Raw genomic sequence first — 12581 nt, forward strand, 5'->3', positions numbered from 1 at the left:
ACATTGCTCGGCGGCCGCGATCTCCGCTCCGCTTGGCAGGACCAGGCAGCTGCAGGCAGAAAGGTTCTAGGGCCGGCAGCGGGGCGCCCGGACGCGGAGGTTCGGGCGTCCTTCTTAACTTTCCTCTCGCATAAGCCCGGCCTGTTTGGGGCTTTTTAGGGGCGAGGAAACCTCACGTGGTCTTGAGGACAACCTTCGCCCTGCTGGGCCCGTCTGGGAAGGGCGGGTCCTTTCTGACCCTCTAGCGCCCCGTGAGCCGGGCCGGGCCGGTTCCCTTCCTGCACTCCTGGGACCTACTTGCTGCTTTCTCCGCACTCCGTCGAGCGGTCTGGCGACCCAGGGCTGGGACAGATCAGTTCATGTCCACACCGCTGGCCTCCAGGGCCGGCCACTGGTTTGCAGCAGCGGAGAGGGGGCGTCCTGGGCAGTGTAGAAATGCATACCCCTGCCTACACGCAGCTCCGATTCCTCGCGCTTTCGGAGAGGGCTTCCCAAGTGCTTACAACTCAGGGTTTAGTGCCCCTCTCCATCCCCGCTGTTTAACCTAAATCCATTTGCTGCCGCTCAGGACTTCGGATCGTTTGTTTTTCAAAACTTCATTGGCTGGAACCACCACTGGCAAGTGATTCAGATTAGATGGGACTGAAACCAGTGATATCCCAGAAAACTCCTGTGAAGTCCCCATTTCTGTGCGGGGTCTGTTGAAAGTGACATTGTGAAGTAGGCAACACCGTGCCTTGGGGGACATTGTGAAGGTGGCAGAGGGTGCCCTAGGTGACATTGTGAAGTAGGCAAAAGGCATTTTATTCATCCAATAAGACCTCTGTTGAGCCCACCTTGTGTGTCCCGTACAGGTGTTATAAAGACCATTACGACCACGGTCTACAGCAGGCAAGGAGCGACAAAGCCCTATAAATAAACAGGTACCGGAAGTTGCCATCAGTGTGTAACAGAGCCCTGCTTACCTATGATTGCATCCACCTGGGGACCAAGGCACCGCCTTCTCCATCTTTCTTCTGAGCTTACCGTAGTTGTTGAGAGGAGATGGGAAGGGAGGGAAAGAGGCACCTTCCCTAGAGGGCAAAACACATTTGTCTTGCTAGGAAAGATATAAAACAATTACATCAGATCTCTATGCAAATTGTTAAACACATCAAGTAAGCCTGTTTCTTTCCAAAAGGTGTAATTAACAGCATTTAAACACTTATGCACCGATGGCAAAAATTTTAGCATGACAAATTTGTTACTCAATCTCATTTGGGCTAAATTCTAAGCATTCTTCACCTCCTCCATATTCTTTGCCCCTTTACTTAAGGTTCATTTTTGTTTCAGGGAGCTTATGCATTGACTGGGTAGAGGGCATCTACTCTGTGAGTCATCTTTTTGGCTTGGTGGCTTCCAGTGAGATGTAGTTCATCTCTTCTGGTCCTCGTTGTGGTACAGCAGTGGAAGGAATCCACTGTTGACATCTGAGGCTCTTGGCCTCACATCTGGATTCCTACATGCTCTGCATATTAGTTAGGTAATGACAAACTCCCAAAGTTCAATGGTTAATGCAACTGAAATGTATTCCTGACTCATATACCAGTCTAATGTGGGAGTTCTTTATTGGTTGGTGGCTTTCTTTCATGTGGGAATTTAGAATCCAGTATCCTTTCTTTTGTGGTTCCACCATTCCCTAAGACAGATGTCCCCATCTTTCTTGGTTCATAGTGCCCTGAGAATCTTGCAGGGCAAAAGAAATATCTAACAGTTTCTTTTATTAATTAGTTAGGATCAAGCAATTTATAAGTAGTAATTTACTCAGTGTCCTAGATGGTACTATGTTTTCCTCAAAGATTTATAATATCTCAAATGTTCCCTTTAGTTCATTGTGGTATCTTCCACTGATACTATTATTTCCTGTGAATATTTAGCATATCCTAGGTCTCCTACATTGCAGGCAGGTTCTTTACCATCTGAGCCACCAGGGAAGCCCATATTCTAGGTAGCCCTTGTGAATTCACTGTGGTTGTCAAACTGGATACAGGAACCATCACCCAAGAATATGGGACAGCTCTCTTACTTCTTATTCACTTCCACTCACATTCCATCAACAGTAACTAGACATATTGCCATACCTGGATGCTAAGGAGACTGAGAAATGCAGCCTCTGGCTCAGATGTCACCTCTCAGCATGGAAAGAAAAGGTACATTTTTGGGGAAGGAAGCTGGCTGTCTCTGGCACTCTGGTCAACCTCTCCATCCAGACTTGGATTCTACTGGATCCTCTGGCTCATTCTCAGACCCCTCCGATCCCTCTATGTGTGTGTGTGTGGGTGGGGGTGGGGGATGTGGTGAGGTGGAGAGTGGGGAGGTGGGGTGGGCGTGTGGAGTAGGGACACAAAGATCCTCTGACTTGGGGGGTGTTAGTCAGCCTCCCCAAACAGTGCCCTCTATCACTGCTTATCTGCAATTCACATGTCATTGTAAGGCACATAACTCCTTGCAAATTCATGAGCTACATTCTGAGAAGTTTAAACACAGCCTCCTCTGCTCTAGTAACTCTAGACCTATTTGGAGTTTCTATTACCAAATGCTCCCACATCCCGCCCCACCCATCAAATAGGCGACTCATCTCCTAGAGGAAGGGTGGTGCTGGCCCTTGCACCAACCCACTGAGTCTTTCTCTTATCAGCTCTTCAAACTTTGTAGATGTTTGTATAAGAGTTATTATACATTCTTATACATTATTATCTTTTAAACATTTATTATCTACTATATACCTTATTATGTATTCTTATTCCAATTTATTGTTCTTGAATATTTTTCACACCACTTTATTTCAATCTGTGCCTTTTAATCAACTGTTGAATATTTTTCTCTCTCAAATGCACACATCTGACATTGGAATGACTTTGAATATTATGGTTTGTATCTACACAAGACCTCAAAAAGTCACAAGCTTTACTCTTTGGTTTTTTCATTACTTTTGTCTCCTCCTTCCTTGAGAAACAAGTCTTAGCTTTTTGTATTTAATCTACTACTGGAAAATTTACTAAGTTTTACTAAATGTGTAGGGTAATATTCAACTTCCTTATGTATATTTACTTCTGTAGTTAATTTTTCTTGTATTTATTTATTATTTTCCTACATTCATTTTTGTGCAGGTTGTTTTGGTAGTTGAACTTACCGTTTGGTACTTTGAGATCAGATTATTGAGTTCAGACTGCTACAGAACCAAAGAAAAGATGGACATTCCTGGGCTCAAGCTTAATGCCCGTGCAGCTTGTTTTGCTCACCTATAGCACAGTTCTGTACTGAGCATCACTGACTCAATGGACATGAATTTGATAAAACTCTGGGAGATACTTAAGGACAGGGGAGTCTAGTGTGCTACAGTCCATGGGGTCCCAAAGAGTCAGCCATGACATAGCAACTGAACAACTGTACTATATCCCTATCCTCTCTTCTACTCACTTGCTCGGACTTTATATAAGCTACCACCCATTGTAATTTCCAGACTGCAGGTGTTTTGTAAATTGGTTACATAAAAGAGGAGCTGCCATTGGTCAGCAATTGTAAGGCCACTAGCACATCTTAGCTTTAGGACCACAGTATAAGGGTGAGACGTGAATCAGGCATGGGTTGACTGAAGTAAATGAAGCAAAGTTTAAAAGAGAAGTTGCTATACAAGTTGAATACTGATTAGAGTAGATGCTTAATAGAGTAGAGTAGATGGGATGGAGTAGGTGATTTAGTATCATTATCTTTCTCTACAGATAACTATAAACTTTTTACCCAGCTGATAGGCATCTTGGTCCCCATCTTTACTTTCCAAAGAGGCTGAAAAAAAGACTGAACACCCTTGAGGCCAAGCACATTTTCTTCATTGTTTAAGAGATGTACTTTTTTTGCCTGGGGTTCTTTTTTCATAATTTTTCTTTTTCTATTTCTTTTCTAAATTCAGTGGCTATCTCCTGGAGTCAGTTCAGTCACATAGTCGTGTCTGACTCTTTGCGACCCCATGGACTGCAGCACACCAGGCTTCCCTGTTCATCACCAACTCCCAAAGATTGCTCAAACTCATCTTCATCGAGTTGGTGATGCCATCCAAACATCTCATTCTCTGTTGTCTCCCCCTCCTCCAGCCTGCAATCTTTCCCAGCATCATGGTCTTTTCTAGTGAGTCAGTTCTTCGCATCAGGTGTCCGACGTACTGGAGTAGATGCCACCAATTTCTCTATTTACTTTCCTTCCCCCACTCTTAATTATCTTAGTATTTTCTCTTCTTTCTACAGACAGAAATACCAAGGCCAAGTAAAAACAGTTAACAAAATGCAACCATTTTTTAGTTCTGTTTAATCTTGACTACAGATGCAAGATATTTCTGTATTAAATGTCCCAGATCTCCTTTCAGATTATAAAAAAGGATTTAAGCCTAAACTGTGTGTAACAGTGAATAAATGAAAAGTATTTGATCAAGATTTGGTTGGTCTAGTTGCCATTGATATTTTTAAATGAAGACAACAAGAATACAAGTCTTAGGCAATGAATTCTTGGAAAGTGGATAGAAATTAACATGTAAATGAAACCCAGGGTCAAAACCCAGGAAAATGTTACTAGGAAAAGATCTTATTTCAGTCTAGCTGAGTAAACTAGATGAACATCCCCTGGATACAGAGAATTGTGTTCTCAACTGTGCATATCAATCTTCCAGAAAACTGCAGTCTGAGAAAGGAATACTAGGGAGCATTGCCAAGAGAAATTTGAATACTCTCTCTGTTGAGAAACACATTGTCTGCTAGCACTTTCAATGTAAAGATGAGTAATCAGAAAAAAGAACCAGGACAACATGGAGTCTTTTAGAAATATTGCCATATGAGGGAAAAGGAACATCATCCTGAAAGCTCAAATTTCTAAAAACTATCAATTTTAGGAACCCAAAGAAATTTTAGGAAAATAATATTAGCATCTTCTATAGGATATGAGAAGATAGGCTGTCTCTATCAAGAGAAGGAAATTTATAAAGAAAAACAGGTTGAGAAGAAAAGGCATGAGATGAAATGGGAGATGGATAGAATAGGAGAGGGTTGATAGAAAACAAAAAATTTCATTGTATTATTTACTTTCCACTGAAAGCTATGAATGAAGAGCAGAAACTGACACCGTTGAAAATGGAGTCAGGAATTTGATGGAAAAATTGATGAGGCCCTCCAAAAAATAGAGGAGAAAGATAGAAATGAAAAGGAAGGTAAAGGTGAGAGACACAAAAGAGTCTACAGTCCAACCTAAGAATGATATTCTTACTGAAAATTAAGATCAAATAAAATCAAACAGAAGCACTGATCAAAACACAATCAGGAAAACTTTCCTGAGCTGAGTGCTTTTCCTGATATGATGTGATGGGAGGTGCACAGCATCACTTACATCTTTGCCTAAATCACATCATGGGGATCATATCTGGCTGGGGCCAGCTCCATGGGCACATGACCTGTGTGGTGAAATATCCCCCATCCTCGATGGTGAGAGATGCACAGCAATGTGGATGTACTTAGTGCCACTGAACCAGACAGTATTTCTGTATTAAATGTCCCAGATCTTCTTTCAGGTTATAGAAAAATAATTTAAATCTAACCAGTTTATAACAGTAAAAAAATTTTTTTTGTTAAAAATAGTAAGATGTGTTCTAAATATAAATTATAAATGAACACTATAGTAAGTTACCAGTTTATAATCTTACAATCTCTAACTTTCTCTAAGCAAAATAAAAAATAAAAGTTTCAGCAATCTTTCCTGCAAAAAAAAAAATATATATATACACACACACACATCATCATCATCATCCTTAGAAGGGACCCACATTTGGTTTAACGCCCTGCTGTCACTTGTCCTGAAATTCTTACTAATTTCTGAACAGATAGTCTTGTATTTTCATCATGTGGGGCATCACAAATCATACAGCCATTCCTGAATCTGCCAAATCCACATTGTGGGACATTCTGCAAGACAACTGGCCTATATTATTTTTTAAAATGTCAGTTACTTAATAGATATCCCCTTCCCCACCCCTCAAAAACCCATTGCTCTAGAAAAAGCATGAAGAAGTACTCTTCCAGGTTAAAGGCAGTTAAGGCGACGTGACAACCCAAAATATTAATATTAATAATGTGTAAGCTTTAATTGGATCTTGAGTGGGTATATGTGTATGATGGGGGGATATCTACAAAAGACATTTTAGGGGAGAATATTTGGAAAAATTTAAATAAATAAGGACTACATATTAAATGGCATTGTACATTTAAACATTTATTGGGCATGAAAATTGCATTCTGTGTATGCAAAAGGAGGTCCTAGTTTTTAGCCAATACAGGCTATGGTCAAGTGTCATGATGTTTGCAACTTACTTTCAAATGGTTTGCTAAAAATAAATGCATGTAGTTTGGTCGCTAAGTCTTGTCTGACTCTTTTTGCAACCCAGTGGACTGTAGCCCTCCAGGCTCCTCTGTCAATGGGATTCTCCAGGCAAGAATACTGGAGTGGGTTGCCATTTCCATCTCCAGGGGATCCTCCCAGCCCAGAGATCGAACCCACGTCTCTTGCATTGGCAGGAGGTTCTTTGAGGCACCAGGGAAGCCCAAATGCATATATGGACACAAGTAAAATAAATATGACAAAAGAACTCCCACAATAATCCTCTCAGCAAACTTCTTTTCTAAGGGGGAGTTTTTAATGAGTATTTGTCCATTGATTTTCTAATTGGTTTACATCTCCAGAGTCTCCCTTTCCATGGTGCCACTAATACCTAAGTCCAGGCATCTCCTCCCCGTGCCCTTTCAGCAACCAGCAGATGACTTCTCTTAAACACAGAAGCTCTCAAGCCTGAACTCATCAATCTATGGGGCCCTGGTCCTAGAGGTTAAAACTTTACCTTATAAACTTATCAAAGTCTTCACTCAATAAAGGTAAGTCTCTCCCTAGGGGTAACTGCCTATCAACTATTAAGAAAACAGGTTTTGAATGGTATATAAGAAAAGGAAAAAAAAAAAAAAAATCAAGAACTGTGATTGTTCCAGTGAAGGGAAAATGGAAAATGTTACCTACAAAGTAGTAGAAAAGAAAAAAAAAAGGCAGAGCAACTTCGCCATTCAAAAATCTTCTACAGCCTTTGTTGAGAGAAAAGGTTGTGGCCATGAAATTTTATATTGAGTTAATTTTAGTTCATGTGTTAAGGTAACCAGTGTTCAAGGACTCAGAAAATAGAACTTGCATGAATCATTTTTGAAAGAATTACTTTGATACAGTTCAACAGACTGGATGACAAGTCAAAATTAAGAAAAATAGGGAAGTTATGATGTAAAAATTTAGAGAAGCTTTTACGTGGTTTAGTAACTTCAGGACCCCACATTCAGGAATCAAAGAGGTTCTGTATTCTCCAGTGAATTCTGCTAGGAAGGTGGCAGCTTGCCCTTCTGGGCTTCCATTAGCAAGACTGTGTTTTTTCCCTCTTCCCCTTCTTGCCCACTGACACAAGGTGGATTTCTCAGGTTGCATTTTCCACAGTGCAGTGTGGATTGAGTCCCTGCTGTGGTTGATAGCTTGTAAGTGCTTTTCTGCTCATCTCTCCCTACCAAGCAATTTGATTGAAACGCTGTGTCAACAAGAATTACCTAACAGAAGTCAAGTTGCCTTTAAAAAAAAAACAAACCCATAATGGATCTTTTCATTGCCAAATAAATTGAGCAATGATTTTTCTACATCCTGGCAACTCCTCTTCAAAAATGTGTTTTGTTTTGTTTTGTTTTTTTAAACTGGCTATGAAAAACAGATTAGTCAGGGGCAATCGGTTAGCAGTTATGAAGCCCAACCTCTTATTGTTCTTCTAAGGAATCATCAATCTTATTCATTACACCTAGTGGTGTGGGGTCTTGGCTAAACAAAACTAGGATTCATGTTTGAACATGTCTGATGAATGCATTTGTCCACATGTATCCATCTACCTGAATTGAGTTGTACTGAGGAAGGAAACTGGAGAAGTAGGTTTGTGTGGAGTACCTGGGGGAAAGTAGAATAGGTGGGGAGAAAGATGAGTGGGTGGAGAGAAAAGCATGGTGCCTCTTTCATAATTTGCCTGCCTTGTTAACTTGGTTTCGAAGCTTGAAGAGAAAGGGGCTTCATGCAGAAGGAACAGATTTCAGGGAATTTGTGAGACTTGGAGCCATTAGAGCATTGTTCTGATGCCAGGTGACACATGGGCCATGGAGTAGAGAGAAGAAACATGGCTTCCACAAGTAAAAACTGCAAGGGGGCCAAACTGCACTGACACTGGTAAAGATAAAGTGCATATGTATGGAAAAACCCTATGATAATGCTATGAATGAAAGTGAAAGTGTTAGTCACTCAGTTGCATCTCATCTTTGTAACCCTATGGACTGTAGTCCGCCAGGCTCCTCTGTCCATGGGATTCTCCAGGTAAGAATACTGGAGTGGGTTGCCATTCCCTTCTCCAGGGGAGGAAGAGGGGTGTCTTCCTGACCGAAGGATCAAACCTGGATCTCCTGAATTGCAGGCAGATGTTTTACTATCTGAGCCACCAGGGAAGCCCTCCCAAATTAGTTTAACATCACGGGCACCCTTTTGCAAGGTTGTTGCTATTGTTTGGCCTCTAAGTCATGTCCAGTTCTTTTGTGACCCTACAGACCAAAGCCTGCCAAGTTCCTCTGCCCATGGGGATTCTCTAGGCAAGAATACTGGAGTGGGTTGCCATGCCCAGTTCCAGGGGATCTTCCCGACGCAGGGATCAAACCCGTGTCTCCTGAATTGGCAGGCCAGTTCTGTACTGTCTGAGCCACTGAAATGAAAATGGTGACTAGGAGGAGGAAGGGAATCAATCACCAATTGTATTACAGCCAAATTTGTTTTGCTGCATGCATATTCTTATATTCGGTTCAGTCGTCGGTTCTGTCTGACTCTTGTCAGTTCTTGTCTTGACCCCATGGACTGCAGCATGCCAGGCTTCCCTGTCCATCACCAGATCCCGGAGCTTACTCAGACTCATGTCCATTGAGTCAGTGATGTGATGCCATCCAACCGTCTCATCCTCTGTCATCCCCTTCTCCCACCTTCAGTGTATCCCAGCATCATCCCAGGGTCTTTTCCAATGAGTCAGTTCTTCACATCAGGTGGCCAAAGTATTGGAGTTTCAGCTGCAGCATCAGTCCTTTCAATGAATATTTAGGACTGATTTCCTTTAGGATGGACTGGTTTGATCTCCTTGCAGTTCAAGGGACTCTCAAGACTCTTCTCCAACACACAGTTCAAAAGCATCAATTCTTTGGTGCTCAGCTTTCTTTATAGTCCAACTCTCACATCCATACATGACTACTGGAAAATACACAGGTTTGACTAGACAGACTTTTGTTGGCAAAGTAATGTCTCTGCTTTTTAATATGCTATCTAGGTTGGTCATAGCTTTTCTTGGAAAGAGCAACCGTCTTTTAATTTCAGGGCTGCACTCACCATCTCCAGTGATTTTGGAGCCCCCCAAAATAAAGTCTCTCACTGTTTCCATTATTTCCCCATCTATTTGCCATGAAGTGATGGGACCAGATGCCATGATCTTAGTTTTCTGAATGTTGAATTTTAGCCAAATTTTTCACTCTCCTCTTTCACTTTCATCACAAGGTTCTTTAGCTCTTCTTCTCTTTCTGCCATAAGGGTGGTGTCATCTGCATATCTGAGATTATTGATATTTCTCCCCGCAACCTTGATTCCAGCTTGTGCTTCATCCAGCCTGGCATTTTGCATGATGTACTCTGCATATAAATTAAACAAACAGGGTGACAATATACAGTCTTGACATACTTCTTTTCCTATCAGAAGCCAGTCTGTTGTTCCAGGTCCCCTTCTAACTGTTACTTTTTGACTTGCATACAGATTTCTCAGGAGGCAGGTCAGGTGGTCTTGTATTCCCATCTCTTGAAGAATTTTCCATGGTTTGTTACGATCCACACAGTCAAAGGCTTTGGAGTAGTCAATAAAGCAGAAGTTTTTCTGGAACTCTTGTGCTTTTTCAAAGATCCAGTGGATGTTGGCAATTTGATTGCTGATTCCTCTGCCTTTTCTAAATCCAGCTTGAACATCTGAAAGTTCACCACTCACATACTGTTGAAGTCTGGCTTGGAGAATTTTGAGCATTACTTTACTAGCGTGTAAGATGAGTGCAATTTTGCAGTAGTTTGAGCATTATTTGGCATTGGCTTTCTTTGGGATTGGAATGAAAACTGACCTTTTCCAGTCCTGTGGCTGGAGTTTTCCACTGCTGAGTTTTCCAAATTTGCTGGCATATTGAGTGCAGCACTTTCACAGCATCATCTTTTAGGATTTGAAATAGCTCAACTGGAATTTCATCACCTCCACTAGCTTTGCTTGTAGTGATGCTTCCTAAGGCCCACTTGACTTCACATTCCAGGATGTCTGGCTCTAGGTGAGTGATCACACCATCGTGGTTATCTGGGTCATGAAGATCTTTTTTGTACAGTTCTTCTGTGTATTCTTGCCACCTCTTCTTAATATCTTCTGCTTCTGTTAGGTCCATATTATTTCTGTCCTTTATCAAGCCCATCTTTGCATGAAATGTTCCCTTGGTATCTCTAATTTTTTTTAAGAGATCTCTAGTCTTTCCCATTCTATTGTTTTCCTGTATTTCTTTGCATTGATCACTGAGAAAGCCTTTCTTATCTCTCCTTGCTCTTCTTTGGAACTTTGCATTCAAATGGGTGTATCTTTCCTTTTTTCCTTTGCCTTTAGCTTCTCATCTTTTCTCAGCTTTTTGTAGGGCTTCCTCAGACAACCATTTTGCCTTTTTGAATTTCTTTTTCTTGGGGATGGTCTTGATCCCTGCCTCCTGTACAATGTTACAAACCTCCGTCCGTAGTTCTTCAGGCACTCTGTCTGTCAGATCCAATCCCTTGAATCTATTTCTCACTTCCACTGTATAATCATAAGGGATTTGATTTAGGTCATACCTGAATGGTCTAGTGGTTTTCCCTACTTTCTTCAATTTAAGTCTACATTTGGCAATAAGGAGTTCATGATCTGAGCCACAGTCAGCTCCCGGTCTTGTTTTTCCTGACTGTATAGAGCTTCTCCATCTTTGGCTGCAAAGAAGATAATCAATCTGATTTCAGAATTGACCATCTGGTGATGTCCATGTGTAGAGCCTTCTCTTGTGTTGTTGAAACAGGGTGTTTGCTATGACCAGTGTGTTCTTTTAGCAAAACTCTATTAGCCTGCTTTGTTTTGTTCTCCAAGGCCAAATTTGCCTGTTGCTCCAGGTATCTCTTGACTTCCTACTTTTGCATTCCAGTCCCCTATAATGAAAAAGATATCTTTTTTGGGTGCTAGTTCTAGAAGGTCTTGTAGGTCCTCATAGAACTGTTCAACTTCAGCTTCTTCGGCATTACTGGTTGGGACATAGACTTGGATTACCATGATATTCAATGGTTTGCTTTGGAAATGAACAGAGATCATTCTGTTGTTTCTGAGATTGTATCCAAGCACTGCATTTCAGATTTTTTGTTGACTATGATGGTTACTCCATTTCTTCTAAGGGATTCTTGCCCACACTAGTAGATATAATGGGTTAAATGCACCCATTCCAGTCCATTTTAGTTCACTGATTCCTAAAATGTTGATGTTCACTCTTGCCATCTCCTGTCTGACTACTTCCAATTTGCCTTGATTCATGGACCTAACATTCCAGGTTCCTATGCAATATTGTTCTTTACAGCATCAGACTTTACTTCCACCACCAGTCACATCCTCAACTGGGTGTTGTTTTTGCTTTGGATCTGTCTCTTCATTCTTTCTGGAGCTATTTCTCCACTGATCTCCAGTAGTATATTGGGCACCTACTGACCTGGGGAGTTCATCTGTCAGTGTCCTATCTTTTTGCCTTTTCATACTGTTCATGGAGTTCTGAAGCCAAGAATACTGAAGTGGTTTGCCATTCCCTTCTCCAGTGGACCACATTCTGTCAGAACTCTCCAGCATGATCTGTCTATCTTGGGTGGCCCTACAGGGCACATAGTTTCATTGAGTTAGACAAGGCTGTGGTCCATGTGATTAGTTTGATTAGTTTTCTGTGACTGGTTTTCATTCTGTTGGTCCTCTGATGCATAAGGATAAGAAGCTTATGGAAGCTTCCTGATGGGAGATACTGATGAGGGGGAGATACTGATAGGTGGGGCCATGCTCAGTAAATCTTTAATCCAATTTTCTGTTGATATGCAGGGCTGTGTTCCCTCACTGTTGTTTGACCTGAGGCCAAACTATAGTGAAGGTAATGAAGTTCATTTCAGTTCAGTTCAGTCGCTCAGTCGTGTCCGACTCCTTGCGACCCCATGAACTGGAGCACGCCAGGCCTCCCTGTCCATCACCAACTCCCGGAGTTCACTCAAACTCATGTCCATCGAGTCGGTGATGCCATCCTGCCATCTCATCATCTGCTTTCCCCTTCTCCTCCTGCCCCCAATCCCTCCCAGCATCAGGGTCTTTTCCAATGAGTCAACTCTTCGCATGAGGTGGCCAAAGTATTGGAG

At 41.8% G+C, this 12581-nt stretch overlaps 1 protein-coding gene across 1 annotated transcript in view; it reads right to left on the reverse strand.

The window, feature by feature from the left end:
- The window catches only part of PLBD1 (phospholipase B domain containing 1), a 90315-nt gene extending 89445 nt beyond the window's left edge, over positions 1 to 870 (reverse strand). The window contains exons 1-2 of the mRNA XM_010858775.1: positions 837 to 870; positions 3 to 141 (exon numbers count right to left, since the gene is read on the reverse strand). Coding sequence (XP_010857077.1) covers positions 3 to 141; positions 837 to 870 — 173 coding nt within the window. The remainder of the gene's footprint in view (positions 1 to 2; positions 142 to 836) is intronic.
- Between the last annotated feature and the right edge of the window lie 11711 nt (positions 871 to 12581).

This window comes from Bison bison, unplaced genomic scaffold (assembly GCF_000754665.1).
Source record: "Bison bison bison isolate TAMUID 2011002044 unplaced genomic scaffold, Bison_UMD1.0 scf7180017864390, whole genome shotgun sequence".
NCBI classification, from domain to species: Eukaryota; Metazoa; Chordata; class Mammalia; order Artiodactyla; family Bovidae; genus Bison; species Bison bison.